This window comes from Onychomys torridus, chromosome 9 (genome assembly GCF_903995425.1).
Source record: "Onychomys torridus chromosome 9, mOncTor1.1, whole genome shotgun sequence".
Taxonomy (NCBI): domain Eukaryota; kingdom Metazoa; phylum Chordata; class Mammalia; order Rodentia; family Cricetidae; genus Onychomys; species Onychomys torridus.
In genome coordinates this window covers 34,691,218-34,709,924 of record NC_050451.1, presented here as the reverse complement: position 1 = coordinate 34,709,924, position 18,707 = coordinate 34,691,218, and the positions used below count along the sequence as shown (strand labels likewise).

At 43.3% G+C, this 18,707-nt stretch overlaps 1 protein-coding gene across 5 annotated transcripts in view; it reads right to left on the bottom strand.

Annotated features, from left to right (window-relative positions):
• Cfap70 (cilia and flagella associated protein 70) overlaps window positions 1-17,883 on the bottom strand; it is a 63,146-nt gene extending 45,263 nt beyond the window's left edge. For 3 of the 5 annotated variants that reach the window (XM_036199257.1, XM_036199259.1, XM_036199258.1), the window contains exons 1-5: window positions 17,785-17,883; window positions 14,145-14,247; window positions 12,714-12,900; window positions 1,771-1,869; window positions 1,511-1,590 (exon numbers count right to left, since the gene is read on the bottom strand). In XM_036199257.1, the coding sequence (XP_036055150.1) occupies window positions 1,511-1,590; window positions 1,771-1,869; window positions 12,714-12,900; window positions 14,145-14,207 (429 nt within the window). In that variant the 5' untranslated portion in view covers window positions 14,208-14,247; window positions 17,785-17,883. Of the gene's footprint in view, window positions 1-1,510; window positions 1,591-1,770; window positions 1,870-12,713; window positions 12,901-14,144; window positions 14,248-17,784 lie in introns of those variants that run through there. The other 2 variants (XM_036199260.1, XM_036199262.1) reach the window with 1 other exon arrangement.
• Window positions 17,884-18,707: the final 824 nt, after the last annotated feature.

Below are 18,707 nucleotides of genomic sequence, written 5' to 3'. Positions count from 1 at the left end.
ATTACACAGAGGCTCACTATGTAGCCTTGGCTGACCTGGAACTCGCTCTCTAGACCAGCAGGGTCTCAAACTCATAGAGATCTACCTTGCCTCTGCCTCCCAGGTGCTAAGATTGAAGATGTGTATCACCATACCCACTCCCTTATCATTATTTTAACAATTTAAATGTAGTGATTTATCATAAGATATTTTCAGTTGGGCGGTGGTGGTGCATGCCTTTAATCCAGCACTTAGGAGGCAGATGCAGGCAGATCTCTGAGTTTGAGGCCAGCCTGGTCTACAGAGTGAGTTTCAGGACAGCCAAGGCTACACAGAGAGACGCCGCTCCTTCCCCCACCCCACCCCTACCCTCCACACACACACAAAACACATTCCCTTTCATTATGAAACTCATACCACAGCTTTATGAGTTACAAAAAATCCTGTATAAAATACCCTCTTTGAGAAGCACCAAATAAGTGAGTAATTAATTACTGGGCTAGAAAAGAGTAGGAAACAATGACATCGGCTACAAAGGAGTTTGTGACTTGGATCAGCAAAGGAAATGAAGAAAATCATTCTGGGTCCAAAGAAAAGCTACTGTAGAAGGGACTGAAACAGTGTGCTTGGGGCTGGAGAGACGGCTCAGAGGTTACAAGCACCGACTGCTCTTCCAGAGGTCCTGAGTTCAATTCCCAGCAATCACATGGTGGCTCACAACCATCTGTAATGAGATCTGGCGCCCTCTTCTGTATATATAGTAAATAAATAAATCTAAAAAAAAAAAAAAAGAAAGAAAAGAAACAGTGTGCTACCTTCAGCCCAAAGGTAAATAAGTGCTAAGATTACTCCTAACGACCCAAGAAAGCCGAGGTAACATGGAGCAGGAAAACAGTAAAAAGGAGGAGGTCTAAGGACACTTAGGAGGAAGACAGGGTTGGATTTGGAGATTGGCTGTAGTTAGGATCCATGGATGTAACTTAGGTCCTATGTCATGTAATTTCATGGATGGGTACTGTCATCAGCCCAGAGCACTAAGATAAAGGAAAGAGTAAGATGAGGGGAAGATGCTGAGTTCAGTTTCATTATGATATGTCTGGATGTCAGTAGGCTGTCACTGAAGAGAATCCCGGTATGTTGCATCACATTTTGGAATTCAGGATAGGGTACTGGCTGGTGCTGTGTCAAATTAGAAGTCTTCAACCAGAGGCAGGCTGCCATGCCTAAGTATATACTGTCATATACAGTTTAACCTGCTGGCATACAGCCCAAGAAGCATTTCCATAGTTAAATCTTCCCTAAGTTACTTGCCCTTCCAGGCAAAGTAACCAATACCTGCTCTTTGGCACATCAATTCATCACCCTGGGTTATATCGACAAGGTAGGACAGCCTTCTTCATGCCTGTTCACCAGAAACTAGCAATGTAGGTGTCATGAAAGGAAGTGCCCAGTGCAATGTCCTCACCCGAACTTGACCCGAATAGATGGATTAGGAGGCAGCTGAAAGCATTAAGACTTAAAACTCGAGTACCTTGGAGCTTACTGAAGGAGTCTCTAGGGGCGACCCCTGCACAGGGTGTAACGGGACCACGGTTTCAAACGAGTCCTCTCCTGCAAGGTCAGGTTGAGCCAGAGAAGAAAGGGTCAAGTCAGAACTAATCCAGGCGCAGACACACACCCTCATTTCCCACAAAAACCTTCAAAGCCACAGAGGCTGAGCTTTACACATCGTTGGGTATAGGTTTTATGCATTTTGTTAATTTTTGCTTTTGGATAAATTGCACATCTGACCTTCCAGTAAAGGAAGCAGGTCCACCACAGCTTGGCCCAGAGTTAGGGTCTTCTCGTCCTTCTGTTTCTTTTCCTTTGGTAAGACCTCAGTCACGGTTACTAGAAGAGCCAAAGAAGAGGAGAACGCTTCTAACACCTCCACCAGACGGCAAAGCTGTGGCAGGCAAAGCCTGAGTTAAAGAAAATGAGTTCTGACACGGGGTCTACAGCTCAATGGCAAGAATGCTTGTGTGAGGCTCCCGATAAAATCTCCAGTACAGATCACAGTGACAGCAGCAGCAGCAGCAGCAATTATCCTGAAACCATCAGGGACTTCTAATGGAAAGTCAGTGAGAAGTCACCAGCTCAGTGACGTCTGCACTTTCTGCCTGTAAGTTATACGAAATAGGTCTTAATCATGTGATACATAAGTGTAAAGGCAACAGATGTATACAGCTACCTGGCAACAACATTACTACTCCTTATCATCTCAAAGAACCACTGTTTCCTGTTGCATTTATCGTAAAAATTACTGACAGATGTGGTGCCACACATCTGTAATCTCGGCACTAGAGGTAGAAGCAAGAATTGCAAGTTCAAGGTCAGCCTGGACTGCATGGTGAAACTGTTACTTCTCTAGAAATTAATGTTTTAGATAGGATCTTGTGTATCTCACGCTGTCCTCGACCTCACTATGTAGCCAAGGATGACCTTCTGATCCTTCCTCTCCTTCCTGAGTACTGGATTACAGGCACACACTGCTCTCTTAGTTAGGGTCTCTACTACTGTCATGAAATCAGAGGGACCACATCGGGCATCAGACAACCATCAGCTCCTCCAGCTCCAGGGGATCCAATGGTCTCTTCTGGCCTCCACAGGTGCTCCCCTCACACACACACACACACACACACACACACACACACACACACACACAGATGAAAATGGTTTTTTAAAACGTCTGAACCCACTGATGTTTCTATAGTGCTAACCTCTTATGTATCCAGTACAACACATAGAATATAAAAAGGGAACTATGGAATTCACTCTCAGTTATTTTGGGTACTTATACTCCTCCTCACCGCCTTCCAGCATTCTCCATTTGCTTTTACAGTGTCCAGTTGCGCTTTCTAAGAAACAGAGGAAAGTGTGTCTACTCTGTCATCCCAGAATTCCAGTCCTTTTTGATTTCTAGTGAACACACTTAAGATTATAAATGTTCTCCTACTGTGGCTATATCTTACATGTCTTGTTTTGCTTTTGTGGTGGTGGGGAGTAAACTCAGTAGTAGAGTTTACTCCTGCTCTTCCCCCCCCCCCACCCTGTGTTCGGCATTTGTTTTACTGTTTGGTAATTCTAAATACATTCCTTTTTTTCTGATTTCTTTGTTCCATGAGTCATTCATAAACTTTTAGTTTGTTTTAAATTTCCAAATAAAATTTATATATTTTTGATATTGAGCCCTAATTCTATTAACTATAATATTTTGTCTAGGAGACACTCTGAGTTTTGCATGGTGGTATACACTTGCATTCTTTAGGTTACAGATGTAAGATTGAGAGCTCAAGGATAGTCTACAGACATACCACCCTGAATGTGCCAAGGCCTCAGATCTTGGAACCTAAGCAAGATCAGGTCTGGTTAGTACTTGGATGGGAGAACTCAGAGCTAATCTGGGCTGTTTAACAAGTTCAAGGCTAGTTAGTAAAACTTCATAGTAAAACTCTGACTCAAAAACAACAACAACAATAACAACAACAACAACAAAAACAGAAGAAAAACTTCATCTGTATACTATAGATTCTTCTGTATTTGCTATATGGCCTAGAATGGGGCTAAGTTCTGTTTCATAGAAGCTCCTTGTGTGTGGTGAACACATGCTTATGTCTACTAATTACCCACAAACACTCTTTTCTTCTCTCTAAAGAGGGAGGATGGTGAGTGGATTTAATTTTCTTGGGCTTTGATTTTTCAGAGCCATAGTTGTACTGGGGACATGTGTTGAATGAATCCTAAATGGTCCTATAATAAAAAACCTGGAGCCAGATATTGGGGTGAATGCTGAAAGATCAGAGAGACAAAGGAACAAGCCTCTAGAGAAACTTCTCACCACTACCGAATCCTCAAGTCAAATGGAAGGTGAGATCCTATCTCCTGGAATCCTTTGACTGAATGCCTCTGAGTTCTCAGCTGAAAGGCTCTCTAGTTCCTGTCTCCTCACTCCTTATATGCCTTTCTCCGCCCACCCATTCCACTTCATTCCTAGTGCTAGGATTAATGGTGTGTGTGCTTCCCAAATACTGGTAGCAAAGGCATGAGATCTCAAGTGCTGGGATTAAAGATGTGTGCCACCACTGCCTGGCTTCTATGTTTAAACTAGTAACTGGCCCTGTCCCCTGATCCTCAGGCAAGCTTTATTTCATACACAATATATCACCACAGACATGATTTCAGTCCCATCTCCCCATCTAAGGCAGCCCAAGACTTTGTCCTTGTGAGAACATTAAAATCCAGTCCTAGGTTTAGGAGTACTGCTCTCTCCCCTGGACCCACCACTCCCATATGTTCACCAATGTCCACTGCTCAAAGTCTCCAAGTTCAGTTCCTGCTTTGCTCCTGGGAACTAAGGGACTGCTTCTGTCTCATGGCTTTGGTTACACACTTTAACATTCTTCATTCATTATGCTTGGGAAGAACGCAATCAAGGGGCTCCCCTATCGTGGGTCTCAGGAAAAGCAGAGCAGAGTGAAGAAACGAGGAAAGAGTATCGAGAGGAAGGCTGGGAAGGACTCCTCCATGACCAGCTGTTCCCAGGAGCCACACTCACGCTTGGAACAGCTAAGCTGGAGAACGTGTTTCTTAAGAGACTCTTACCCTAAAAGACATCTCTGCAGCATCTCCTCTGTTGTTTGAGTTGGTGGTCTATGGGGGATCCCAAGAGTTCTTATGGAAAGAAAGATAAACTGTGGGATCTAGCACAGTGGTCTCACCCTAGCTAATGCTGTTACCCTTTAATACGACTCCTTATTTTGCGGTGACCCCCAACCATAAAAACATTTTGTTGCTACTTCATAACTGTAATTTTGCTACTGTTATGAATCATAATGTAAATATCTGTGCTTTCTGATGGTCTTAGAGGACCCTTATTAAAGAGTTGTTTGACTCCCCCAAAGGGGACTCATGACTCACAGGTTCAGAACTACTGGTCTAGAATGTTGTCTGCATTTCCAAGTCTTGTTGTATCTTGAGATCTGAGGGCTTGATAAGCATCCATGAGTTGTATCATTTAAAACTGAAAAATTACAAAATCAAAAATAAGGGCTGACATGTGTGCTGGTTTTCACCTTGACTGGATCTGGAATCAATGAGAAGGCAAGCTGCTGGCCACCCTCTAAGGGATTTTTGACCAAACTACTTGAAGCCCAGACAAAAAGACAGAAGAGGGAACAGTTTCCCTGATTCCTTCTTGCCTTCATCCTCTATGACAAATTCCACACCTCGGCGGCCACTGCGGACTCTCTGAACTTAGAAGCGGCTTCTTCAGGCCCGCCCTGTGGGCTTCAGATCAGTGCCTCTCTAGGGATCGCTCATGCTTTCAGCACCAGTGTTGTGGAACAATCCTTTTGCACACTGTGAAGATGTGCCTCTCTGGTTGGACAATAGCTAGGCAGGATTTCCAAGCACAGAGGATGCTGGGAAGAAGAAAAGAGTTGCCAGCCAGACACGGAGGAAGCAGGAAAGCAGCATGGGCAGTACAGAGTAAAGGTGATAAAGCCACAAGGCAGAAAGTAAATTAATAGAAATGGGCTAATATAAGTTATAAGGGCTAGTTAGAAACAAGCCTAAGCTACTGGCTAAGCTTTCATAATCAATAAGAAGTCTCCATGTGACTATTTGGGAGCTGGCTGGCAGGTCAGCCTGGAACTACTCAGAACCGAGTCTACTGGAGTGAACAACTCCTGGATGTTTGGTCTTTTCAGGGTGAGACAGCCAGTGGTGGACTACCCCCACTATATTGTGGATCCCAATCTAATAACTCCCTCATAACACACTTCATTTAGTCTGTTCTGTTCCTCTAGAGCAGGATTCAGCCTTCTTTTTATTATTATTATATTTGTGTTTTAATTTTACACATCAGCCATGGGTTCCCCTGTCCTCTCCCCTCCCACCCCCACCCCCACCAGGTGTAAGGTGGTATCTCAGAAATGATTTGCATTTCCCAGATAATTAGGGATGTTGAGCAATTCCTTAAATGTCTTTCAGCCATTTGAACTTCCTCTGTTGAGAATTCTGTTTAGTTCTATAGCCCATTTCTTAATTGGACTGCTGGGCATTCTGATGTCTAATTTCTTGAGTTCTTTATATATTCTGGATATCAGCCCTCTGTCAGATGTGGGGTTGAAGACCTTTTCCCATTCTGTAGGCTGTTGCTTTATCTTGTTGACCATGTCCTTTGCTCTACAAAAGCTTCTCAGTTTCAACAGGTCCCATTGATTGATTGTTTCTCTCAGTGTCTGTGCTACTGGTGTTATATTTAGAAAGTGATCTCCGGTGCCAATGCGTTCAAGACTACTTCCTACTTTCTCTTCTATCAGGTTCAGAGTAACTGGATTTATGTTGAGGTCTTTGATCCACTTGGACTTAAGTTTTGTGCATGGTGACAGATATGGATCTATTTGCAGCCTTCTACACATTGACATCCAGTTATGCCAGCACCATTTGTTGAAGACGCTTTCTTTTTTCCATTGTACGTTTTTGGCTTCTTTGTCAAAAATTATATGTTCATAGGTGTGCGGGTTAATGTCAGGGTCTTCAATTCGATTCCATTGGTCCACATGTAGGTTTTTATGCCAGTACCAAGCTGTTTTCATTACAGTAGCTCTATAGTAGAGCTTGAGGTTGGGGATTGTGATGCCTCCAGAGGTTGTTTTATTGTACAGGATTCTTTTGGCTATCCTGGGTTTTTTGTTTTCCATATGAAGTTGAGTATTATTCTTTCCAGATCTGTGAAGAATTGTGTTGGTAATTTGATGGGGATTGCGTTGAATCTGTAGATTGCTTTTGGTAAGATAGCCATTTTTACTATGTTAATCCTGCATATCCATGAGCATGGAGATCTTTCCATTTTCTGACATCTTCTTCAATTTCTTTTTTCAGGGACTTAAAGTTCTTGTCATATAGGTCCTTCACATGCTTAGTTAGAGTAACCCCAAGGTATTTTATATCATTTGTGGCTATTATAAAGGGTGAATGTATCTCTGATTTCCTTCTCAGCCTGTTTGTCTATTGTATATAGGAGGGCTACTGATTTTTTTGAGTTGATCTTGTATCCTGCTATGTTGCTGAAGGTTTTTATTAGCTGTATCAGTTCCTTGGTTTAATTTTTGGGGTCACTCATGTATACTATAATGTCATCTGCAAATAGGGAAAGCTTGACTTCTTCCTTTCCAATTTGTATCCTCTTAATCTCCTTATGTTGTCTTATAGCTCTGGCTAGAACTTCAAGTACTATATTGAATAAGTATGGGGAGAGGGAACAGCTTTGCCTTGTTCCTGATTTTAGTGGTATTGCTTTGAGTTTCTCTCCATTTAATTTGATGTTGGCTGTTGGGCTGCTGTAGATTGCCTTTATTATGTTTAGGTATGTTCCCTGTATTCCTGATCGCTCCAAGACCTTTATCATGAAGGGGTGTTGGATTTTGTCAAATGCCTTTTCTGCATCTAGTGAGATGATCATGTGGTTTTTTTCTTTGAGTTTGTTTATATGGTGTATTACATTGATGGACTTTCGTATGTTGAACCACCCTTGCATCCCTGGGATGAAGCCTACTTGACCATGGTGGATAATTGTTTTGATGTGTTCTTGGAGTCTGTTTGCCAGTATTTTATTGAGTATTTTTGCATCAATGTTCATGAGGGAGATCGGTCTGTAGTTCTCTTTCTTTGTTGCATCTTTGTTTGGTTTAGGAATCAGGGTAATTGTAGCCTCATAGAAGGAGTTTGGTAATATTTCTTCTGCTTCTATTGTGTGGAACAATTTAAAGAGTATTGGTATTAAGTCTTCTTTGAAGATCTGGTAGAATTCTGCAGTGCAACCGTCTGGTCTTGGGCTTTTTTTGGTTGGGAGACTTTTAATGACTGATTCTATTTCCTTAGGGGTTATTGGACTATTTAAATGGTTTATCTGGTCTTGATTTAACTTAGGTATGTGGTACCTATCCAGAAAAATTATCCATTTCTTTTAGATTTTCCAGTTTTGTGGAGTAGAGGTTTTTGAAGTATGACCTGATGATTCTCTGGATTTCCTCATTGTCTGTTGTTATGTCCCCCTTTTCATTTCTGATTTTGTTAATTTGGATGCTCTCTCTCTGTCTTTTGGTTAGTTTGGATAAGGGCTTGTCTATCTTGTTGATCTTCTTAAAGAACCAACTCTTTGTTTCATTAATCCTTTGTATTGTTCTCTTTATTTCTATTTTATTGATTTCAGCTCTCAATTTGATAATTTCCTGGCGTCTGTTACTCCTGGGAGACTTTGCTTCTTCCTGTTCAAGGGCTTTCAGGTGTGCTGTCAAGTCACTAGCGTGAGATTTCTCCAGCTTCTTTATGTGGGCATTTAGTGCTATGAATTTCCCTCTTAGCACTGCTTTCATAGTGTCCCATAAGTTGGGTATGTGGTATATTCATTTTCATTGATCTCTAGGAAGTCTTTAATTTCTTTCTTTATTTCCTTAACCTATTGGTGATTCAGTTGAGCATTATTCAGTTTCCATGAGATTGTAGGATTTCTGTAGTTGTTTTTGTTGTTGAAATCTAACTTTAAACCATGGTGGTCCGATAGAACACAGGAGGTTATTCCAATTGTTTTGTATCTGTTGAGATTTGCTTTGTGGCCAAGTATGTGGTCGATTTTAGAGAAGGTTCCATGGAGTGCTAAGAAGAAGGTATATTCTTTTTTGTTCAGGTGGAATGTTTTGTAGATATTGATTAAGTCCATTTGAGCCATAACATCAGTTAAGACCATTATGTCTCTGTTAAGTTTCAATTTGGCCGGTCTATCCAGAGGTGAAAGTGGGGTGTTGAAGTCTCCCACTATTAATGTGTGGGGTTTTATATGTGATTTAAGCTTTAGTAATGTTTCTTTTACATATGTGGGTGCCCTTGTGTTTGGGGGCATAAATGTTCAGAATTGAGACTTCATCTTGGTGGATCTTTCCTGCGATGAGTATGCAATGTCCTTCATCATCTCTTTTGATTGATTTTAGTTTGAAGTCTATTTTGCTGGATATTAGGATGGCTACACCAGCTTGCTTCTTAAGACCATTTGATTGGAAAGTCTTTTCCCAGCCTTTTATTCTTAGGAGGTGTCTGTCTTTGAATTTGAGGTGTGTTTCTTGTATGCAGCAGAAAGATAGGTCCTGTTTTCGTATCCACTCTGTTAGTCTGTGTATTTTTATATGTGAATTAAGTCCATTGATATTCAGGGATATTAATGACCAGTGATTGTTCATTCCTGTTATTATTTTTATTTTTTAGTGGTAGTGTGTGTGTATACTTCTCTTCTTTGGGGTTTACTGCTGTGGTGTTATCTATTGCCTGTGTTTTCATGGGTGTATCTGCCTTCCTTAGGTTGGAATTTTCCTTTTAGTGCTTTCTGTAGGGCTGGGTTTGTGGATAAGTATTGTTTAAATCTGGTTTTGTCTTGGAAGGTCTTGTTCACCCCATCTATGATGATTGAAAGTTTTGCTGGGTATATGAGTCTAGGCTGGCATCCATGGTCTCTTAGCATCTGCATTATATCTTTCCTTCTGGCTTTCAAAGTCTCCATTGAGAAATCGGGTGATATTCTGATGGGTTTGCCTTTATAAGTCACTTGGCCATTTTCCTTTGCTGCCCTTAATAGTCTTTCTTTATTCTGTACATTTAGTTGTTTAATTATTATGTGGCGAGGGGACTTTTTTGGGGGGTCTAGTCTGTTTGGTGTTCTATAGGCTTTTTGTATCTTCATAGGCATTTCCTTCTTTAAGTTGGGAAAGTTTTCTTCTATGATCTTGTTAAATATATTTTCTGTGCCTTTGAGTTGGTATTCTTCTCCTTCCTCTATCCCTATTATTCATAGGTTTGGTCTTTTCATGGTGTCCCAAATTTCTTGGACATTTTGGGTCATGACTTCGTTGGTTTTAGTGTTTTCTTTGACTGATAAATCTATTTCTTCTAACGTATCTTCAACACCAGAGGTCCTCTCTTCCATCTCTTGCATTCTGTTGGTTATACTTGCATCTGAAGTTCCTATTTGTTTACTCAGATTTTCTATTTCCAGCATTCCTTCTGCTAGTGTCTTCTTCATTTTTTCTATTTCCCTCTTCAGGTCTTGGACTGTTTCCCTTGCTTTTTCATGATTTTCTTTCGGGGACTTGTTGTTTTCTTCTGCTTTATTTGTCCTTTCCTCTAGTTTTTTATAGCGTTCTTCCCATTTTTTGTTTGTCTGTTCCTCCACTTTATTTTTTATTTCTTCTATATAAGGCTCTAGCCTCTTCATGATGTTACTTATAAGGTTGTTTTCTTCTTCTTCTTCCATTCTGTGATGTTCAGGTCTAGCTGTTGGAGGAGGGCTAGGTTCTGGTGATGCTGTATTGCTCTTTATTTTGTTGTATGTACTTCTGCCTTGACGTCTGCCCATCTCCTCTTGGGTTCGTTCTTGGTTTTATCAGTGAACTTGGTCCAGACAGAGCTGACAGATTTAGGGATCCTCTCTCTGGTCCAGATGGAAGCTCTGGGCTGGATGGGAGCTCTGGTCCAGATGAGAGTGCTGGCCAGATAGGAGCTGGGGGGCTGGACTCTTGAGTCTCGGGAAGTCCCTGGAGTCTCCTTATCTTGTCCAGATGGGAGCTCCTCTTATCCAGATGGGAGTTCCAGGACAGGACGGAAGTTCTGGTCCAGATGGGAGTTCTGGGGCGGATGGAAGCTGGGGGCTGGTCTCTGAGTCTCAGGAAGTGGCTGGGGTCTCTGGCAAATGGGTATGGGGGCAGGGTGTGGAGACTTCAGGGTATGCCTGCAGTCTTGGAAAGGGGGAGCCTTCCCGCAGGTCCTGAAGAATGGCCAGAAACTGGGGCCAAGTTGGGCAGGTCCTCCCGGGATGGCTGGTGCCCAGGGATGGGACCCAGAGGTGGTTGCCTCTCTGACTACAACCCCAGGCACTCACCTCTGGTCCAGATGGGAGTTCCGGGGCAGGATGGAAGCTGGGGGCTGGTTTCTACGTCTCAGGAAGTGGCTGGGGACTCTGGCAGATGGGTGTGGGGGACAGGGCGTGGAGACTGCAGGTCTGCCTGCAGTCTTGGAAAAGGGGAGCCTTCCCGCAGGGCCTGAAGAATGGCCAGAAACTGGGGCCAAGTTGGGCAGGTCCTCCCAAGATGGCTGGTGCCCAGGGGTGGGACCCAGAGGTGGTTGCCTCTCTGACTACAACCCCAGGCACCGTGTTCAACCTTCATAATGCTGCGACCCTTTAATACAGTTCCTTATGTTGTGCTGATCCCCAACTATAAAATTATTTTGTTGCTACTTCCTAACTGTAATTTTGCTACTGTTATGAATCATAATGCAAACATATGATATGCAACCCCTTTGTCATGACTCACAGGTCGAGAAGCACTGTTCTAGAGACTTCTGACTCATACAAAGACTACAGACTAAAACATGTCCATGAAGTGCCTGTTGTTCAGGCATGAGAACCTGACGTTGAGCCCCAGCACCCACATAAAACTTGGGAGCCTATGGCAAGCATATGCAACCCCAGGTGTTGTAGGTTGAATAGAAATGCCCCCATAGGCTCATATATTTGAATGCTTAAGGTGGTACTAGGAGGTGTGGCCTTGCTGGGGTAGGTCTGGCCTTGTTGGGATGGGCTTTGGGGATTTCAACTGCTCAAACCAGGTCCAGTGTCTCACTTTCTGCTGCCTGTTGATCTGAATACAGAACTCTCAGTTCCCTCTCCAGCACCACGTCTGCCTGCATGCCGCCATGCTTCCCATCATGAGAAAATGGACTAAACCTCTGAATATAAGCAAGGCTTAGTTAAATACTTTCTTCTATAAGCATTGCCATGGTCATGGTGTCTCTTTACAGCAATAGAACATTGACTAAGACACGGGGTTAGGGTAGTGGTGGGGTGAGGGAATCCTGAGATAAGTAGATTCCCAGAACTAATTGGCTAGCCACAGAAAGACCCTACCTCAAAAAACAAGGTGAACAGTAATAGGGGAAGATACCTGATGTTGATCTCTGGCTCTGCACATATGTACTTGTATATGTGCACACACCAAAATACATGAGCACACAACTCACCTGAACACACACACTACAGATGAAAACAAAACAAAGTAAAAGAGGTAGCACACAAGTATAACAAATTATGTCAGAGATAAAGTAAAACAGAATGTGTACATGGAAACCATGAAGGTATAGATCAGAAACCATCCACCTCTCCATCTAATTCACTGAACAAAAACTCTTAGAGCATCTGTTATGCTACAGATATTTCTAGGAATTGGAAATTCTGAAGAAAACTAAATCCAGCCCTGATTTTAGGAAGAGCATCCTTCAGCACAAGAGGCAAATGAAAACTGGCCACTCAGGATGGTGCATACACAAAAGCACAGATAACACAGGATACCCAGTTAGGCTTAAATGAACAATGGGCAGTTTTAAAGTATGTATCAAGTTCTGTGGGTCTTTTAAAAATCATTTTTCCTTAAAACCTGACAACCATAAATATTGGAATACAAAGGAAAACTAGAAGAGAAAGGTTGAAAAATTGATAAAATTAGCATATTACTGTTTTTTGATGCTGGAAGCAGACAGAACAAAGTCCACTGGGTTATTCCTATGCACAGTGTAAGGAATATGCATTTCTCCCATCACAGCGACTGAGTACTCAGAATCTCCTCGAGATGTCCTTGAACCATGAGACTTACGGAATAAGGGTTTGTGAGCGAGGTCATCTAAAGTGATTCCTCCATCCAGACTCAGCTCAATGCTGCTAGTAAAGTTGTATTTTACAGTTCCTTCTGGAGAGACAGTGGTTTTTGAAGAGTCACCAAGGACCACCTGATTGAATTCTGCACGAACAAAAGTAACTGGGGTGTCTCCTTTAAACCCTTTCTGTGGGCAGAAACATCATGTTACAGTTTCAAATGCATCATTTCCCTACATATCTGGCAACCTATCTTGACCTGAACTAAACATTATTTTGTTTTTCCCTCTAACAAGCTACACCACAAATACAAATGGGACAAGCAGAAAATCATTAAACAGATGCAGTTCTAGCTTAATGCAACATTCTACTTAAGTGTCATTTATGTTACAGTTTAAAAAGATATCACTTTTTGTATTATCTGATTATAAGAATATATTGCCAGACATCGTTAAAAAGTGGGAAAAATTATACAGGGAAATAAACTTGCTGTGGCCTTATTATAATACTCAGGCACTATTAACATTTCAGAATATATTTTTATGTTTCATTGTGAATATGTACACATGTATACACTTTTACATACACATTATTAGACAAACAGAGCTCACTAATTATGACCTTTTAAAGAACAGCTCTGTAAACTTCAGAACAGTGAATATTTTCCCATTTCATTATTTACCTAATTTTTAGCAGCTTTTGCTGGTCTATTATTTGAAATCCTAAAATAAAATTAAGCATCGAGAGAATTCAAGTTTAGAACCTCTTCAGAAGGAAGGAAAAAAGAAATTGTAAGCCAGATGTGGTGGCTCATGATGTAATTCAGCATCTAGGAGGTTGAGACTGGAGGATTGTGAATTTGAGGATAGTGAAACTCTGCCTCAGAAGAAAGGAAGTAGGGGGAGGAAATTACTTAGCAAAACAGAAATGACTGTTTAAATGAAAATGGCCCCATAGGCTCTTAGGCAGTGGCACTATTAGGAGGACGTGTGTCACTGGGGGTGGCTTTGAGGTTTCAAATGCTCAAGCCAGGCCCAGTGTCTCTTCCTGCTGCCTTAGGAACCGGGTGCAGAACTCTCAGCTACTTCTCTAGCACCATGTCTGCCTGCATGCCACCATGCTTCTAGCCATGATCACAATGGACTGAACCTCTTAACTGTTAGCCAGCACCAATTAAATGTTTTCCTTTATGGTCACAGTGTCTCTTCATAGCGATAGAAACTCAATAGATCTGTTTTGACCCTGTTAAATTTAGCATCCGAAGGGCCAGGTATTTTAGAAACACACCATTACGACTTGCTGAGGATAAACTAACTACACGGAATAATGGGGAGAAGATCACTATGCTCAGAGGGAGAAAAATGCTGCAGCTCTTCAGTCTTCTCCCCATGCTCCTAAACAGGGGCTTTGCGGTTTCCAAGAATCAGCTTACCAAGTCATATCCATTAGTCACAGTAATGTGCACTGTTCTGCCTATTGATGACACCTGTTCCATGTCAGCACTTGGTCAAAGTCTCTCTGGTCTTCTTTGGCCCCTGTAAAGATAACAGGTAAGTCTGTTTCCTTGTGCACCACATCATAACCAGGAACACTGGAGCTGCAGGCACATTATAGGCCAGCATTGTTTATCCCCACTTCGCAGCCTCTGCTGGTGGAGAGGAAATGCTTTCAGGAGTTATCACGAGCATGGCTCCACCAACTGATGCTAAACGTTCCTAAACACATAACTGACCTATGGCATACACATAATCACAAGACAGACTCAGAGTGTCATCAGTCAGTGTTCCACCCACATTTCCTCCACAGTCTGAGAAGTTCCCTTCAGAGGTAATGTCTGTTCTATGGACTCTTCCTCTGCTCACCAGCCCCGAGACAGGGTTTCTCTGTGTAGCTCCAGCTATCCTAGAACTTGCTCTGTAGACCAGGCTGGCCTCGAACTCACAGAGATCTGCCTGCCTCTGCCTCCCAAGTGCTGAGATCAAAGGCTTGCACCACCACCGCCGGCTTCTATGGACTCTTGAAAGCAACAAAGGCATATGTCTCTATTTTCAAATAATTTTAGAAACAATTCCAAAAGCAAATTGTCCGGGGCTGGAGAGATGGCTACACAGCCAAACACTGTCTTACCGAAATAAATAAATATATGTATCTGCTTGAGACAGGACCTCACAGAGCCTAGATTAGCAATGATAATTAATTACTGCTGTCACCTTGAAAGCTACGATCTCCTGGGACTATATGCCTGTAGGGAACGGTCTTGGTCATGTTGAGGTGGAAAGACTGACTGACATACTGAATATGGTGGTGCCATTCCCTGGGCTGGGGGTCCTGGACTGTATGAGTGGAGAAAGGCACTTGCTGCTCTGACTGCTGACAGATGTGACCCGGCACATCAAGCTTCTGAGGCCTCGGCTTTCCCACCATGAAGGACTGTAACCTGGAACTGCGGACTTTAGTCACTTTTGTCTGAGTATTTTACCACAGTAACAAAAGGCACTAAGCTAAGGATGACCTTGAACTCGTAGTCCTCCTGCCTCCACTAGGATTATCTGAGATCATGCTGCGCTGGAGGTCAAATCCAGGACTCTGTGGCTGCCGTGTCAGCGCTCTGCCGAGGGAAACACCCTCCACTGTCTTTTTTTCCCTCTCAAATGTCAGGTTTTCTAACTTAATCTAAAGCAGAATATAATGAGAAAAGACCTTATACGTTGCTGCCAGGAAAGTAAACTGGTGCAGCCATTATGAAAATCCATATGAAGGTTCCTCAAGAAAATAAAAATAGGGGGCAGGAGAGACGGCCCGGTGGTGAAGAACACTGACTGCTTCTCCAGAGGTCCCAGGTTCCGTCCCAGCCCCCACATGGAGGCTCACAACTGTCTGTAACTCCAGTTCCAGGGGATCTGACACCATCTTCTGACCTCTCAGGACACTAAGCATGCACACTGTGCACAGACAAACATTCAAACAAAACACCCATGCACATAAAGAAAGTAAAAATAAAGCCACCATATCATCCATTAGCACCGCCCCTGGGTAGACACCTGATGGAGTCAGACTCAGAGCTACTTGTCCTTGCTCATTGTATCACTATTCACAACAGTCAAGGTATGGAACCAGCCTGGAAGCTCACAAGATGAATAAAGAAAACACGGCACATATACCATATATGTTATATATACAATAAACCATAAAGAAGAATGAACTTCTGTTATTTACAGACAAATAGATCAAATTGGGTATCATTGTGTTACGGAAAACCCATCAGACTCAGAAAGACAAATGTGTATATTTTTCCTCATATGAGGTGTTTATATTTAAATATATATATACAATATATACATGACAAGAAAGTAGAAAGGTGTTACCCAGGAGGAGGAAGGGGTGAGACGGCAAAACGGATAAGAAGGGATAATGCTAGGGGAAAAGACAAACACCACGTGTTCCCTCTCACGCGTAGAGTCTAGGTTTAAACAAACACACGGCACGAAAGTGGACATGGAACTATTTGGGGTCAGGGCAGAAAGGGGCGAGTCGGACAGGGACAGCCAAGGACCGCGGAGAGAACCTAACCTAGGTACAATGACAGAGACGTATGGATCAGTCACAAAGAGATCCACTGTGTTATACGTTTACTGAAAACAAATGTAAACCCAAAGTGGAGCTTAGCTGGGAGGACATTCTGGGCTAAGTCTGTCTGGGATGGGTGATGTAAAGAAGACAGCCAGTGGCAGACTCCATGCTCCGTATTCTCCCTTTCCAGGTGACTCCCTCAATCTTGCAGTTGCCTAAAAGTCTCCCGTCTCTACCTCACCCAAATGCTTGCAGGCTCTTTCAGGGCCTCAGAGGCACCACGATTTCCTTATCAAACACGTATTTGGAGCGCCTTTTTGTGTCAACCCCTTTCTCTCCGTAAACTAGTACCATATGAATTACCTCACTTGTGCTAGACTAACATGTCTTTGAGTCTTTCTGACTCTGTTTTATTCTAATTCATTCCATTTCCATCAAAATCATTAATCGAGTTTCATTAAGCTATTGGGTACATGCTTAAGATAGAAGAGAAACGATGTAAGTCCCCTTACTTCGGGAATTTAAAGTCTCGTGAGAAAAAGAGACATGTAACTAGACCAAGAGGTATAAGCTTTGGACAGGTACCCTGACAGAGGAAACTAACTTTCGATTATGACTCGGTACATGCCAAAGCCTTTTTATGTGTCACGCAGGACGAAACAAGTTTCTGCCAAGCTTGCTATCTTAGCAGCCCGTCATGGAGCAGGGATGTGGGAAGCTGGGACCTAACTGGATCTGAGAGTGCATGTGCATACCAGGAAACTCTCATGACAGGCGACCTGGAGCTAAAAGAATAGTTTAAAATGAAGGCTGTTCCAGGAAGAGAGAAAAGACTGCCAAAGGCTCAAAAGGACTAAAAATGCAAATCAAATACTCCATTATGTTTGGGTCATAATATGAGGATACATCTGGAGGTAAATACTGCTCAGCTGTTTTCCCGGGTCCACCGCTCCGGCCTCTGCAGTGCCGTGGATGTGTGAGCCTCTGTGATCTGGCTTAGGCTGGTCCCCTCCCCACCCCAGTGTATACACATCATCAACCTTTGCATTCTGGCTTTCTAAGGCGGATACCAATGCATCTCTCCCACTCGGGAGCATTCAGCCAGTCCTCATTCCGGGACACGTCGCTGTTGTTGTTTTGTTTTTAAATGAGGGTGGAGGTTTTGCTGGTTTTCCTCAGGTGCTAGGCATCCCACACAGTCTCACGCACGCTGTGCAAGCCCTTCCCTGCATAGGCAGACCCACAGTCCCAGACGTGGAGATTGACTGCGTTTCCGACTGAGTAACTGTGGCCTTGGGCAAACAACTCTCTGCCGCCCTCCACAAGGCACGCACTTCTGGACACGCGCTCGCTCGGGCACAGCTGGGCTGGGCGGGGGAGTCCAGCAGCACCGGAGCTTCAGCCCGGCCTCCGCTGAAGGGGAGGAGTGGGGAAGCCTGCAAGGCGAGAGATCTGGGGAGTAACAGCTCTACTACGGCCGGGAAAGGGAGCAACTATCTTACCTGAGGCAGAAGCGGGCTAGGTTTTCTGTAACTATAGCAACCAGCTACTTCTCACGAGAACTCGTGGTTCCCATCTCGCGGAAGAGGAAGCGATGCGGGTGCTGTTATGGAAGTGCGGCTTTCCCCGCTTGGGATTGTGTTTTCTCAACTCGTGATTTCAACCCCCCCACGCGCACACACACACAAAGCAGAACGAGAAAACTAAAAGAAACTTTCGTTAAAGAAAAAAGCCCAGTGAGATCAGGCCAAAAAAACACCCCCATGAGAACCAAAAAGAAAAGCAAAAAGCCTTCACTACACACGTGCGAGCACAGGTCTTTTTAGCAGGATGCCCTGGCTCTTTCCTCTAGTTCCAGCTACTTGGGAGGCTGAGGCAGAAGGATCGCTTGAGGGGGCGTTTGAGGCTAGCCTGGACAATATAAGTCGTCTTCCCTACAAAAGTAAACTTAGCTCTTTTCTCCAAATATCTGTATCCTAGATGGGAGGTGGTGGCACACGCTTTTAATCCCAGCCTGGTCTACAGAGTGAGTTCCAGGGCAGCCAGGGCTACACAGTGAATCTTTCTTTTTTCGAGACAGAGTTTCTCTGTGTAGCTTTGCACCTTTCCTGGAACTCACTCTGTAGACCAGGCTGGCCTTGAACTCAAAAACATCCACCTGCCTCTGCCTCCCACGTGCTGAGATTAAAGGCATGCGCCACCACTGCCTGGCTGAAACTGTCTTGAAAAATAAAAACAAAACAACAATAAAAAAAGAGCCCCTTCCTGCTCTGCCAAAAGACCCAAGTTTGATTCCCAGTACCCACAAGGGGCAGCAAGCAGCCTGTAACTCCAGTTCCAAGGGATCCAGTGCCCTCTTCTGGCCTCAGTGTCTGTGCTCATGCAAAGGTAAAAATGAAAAATGAATCCCTTTAAAATTTTCAAC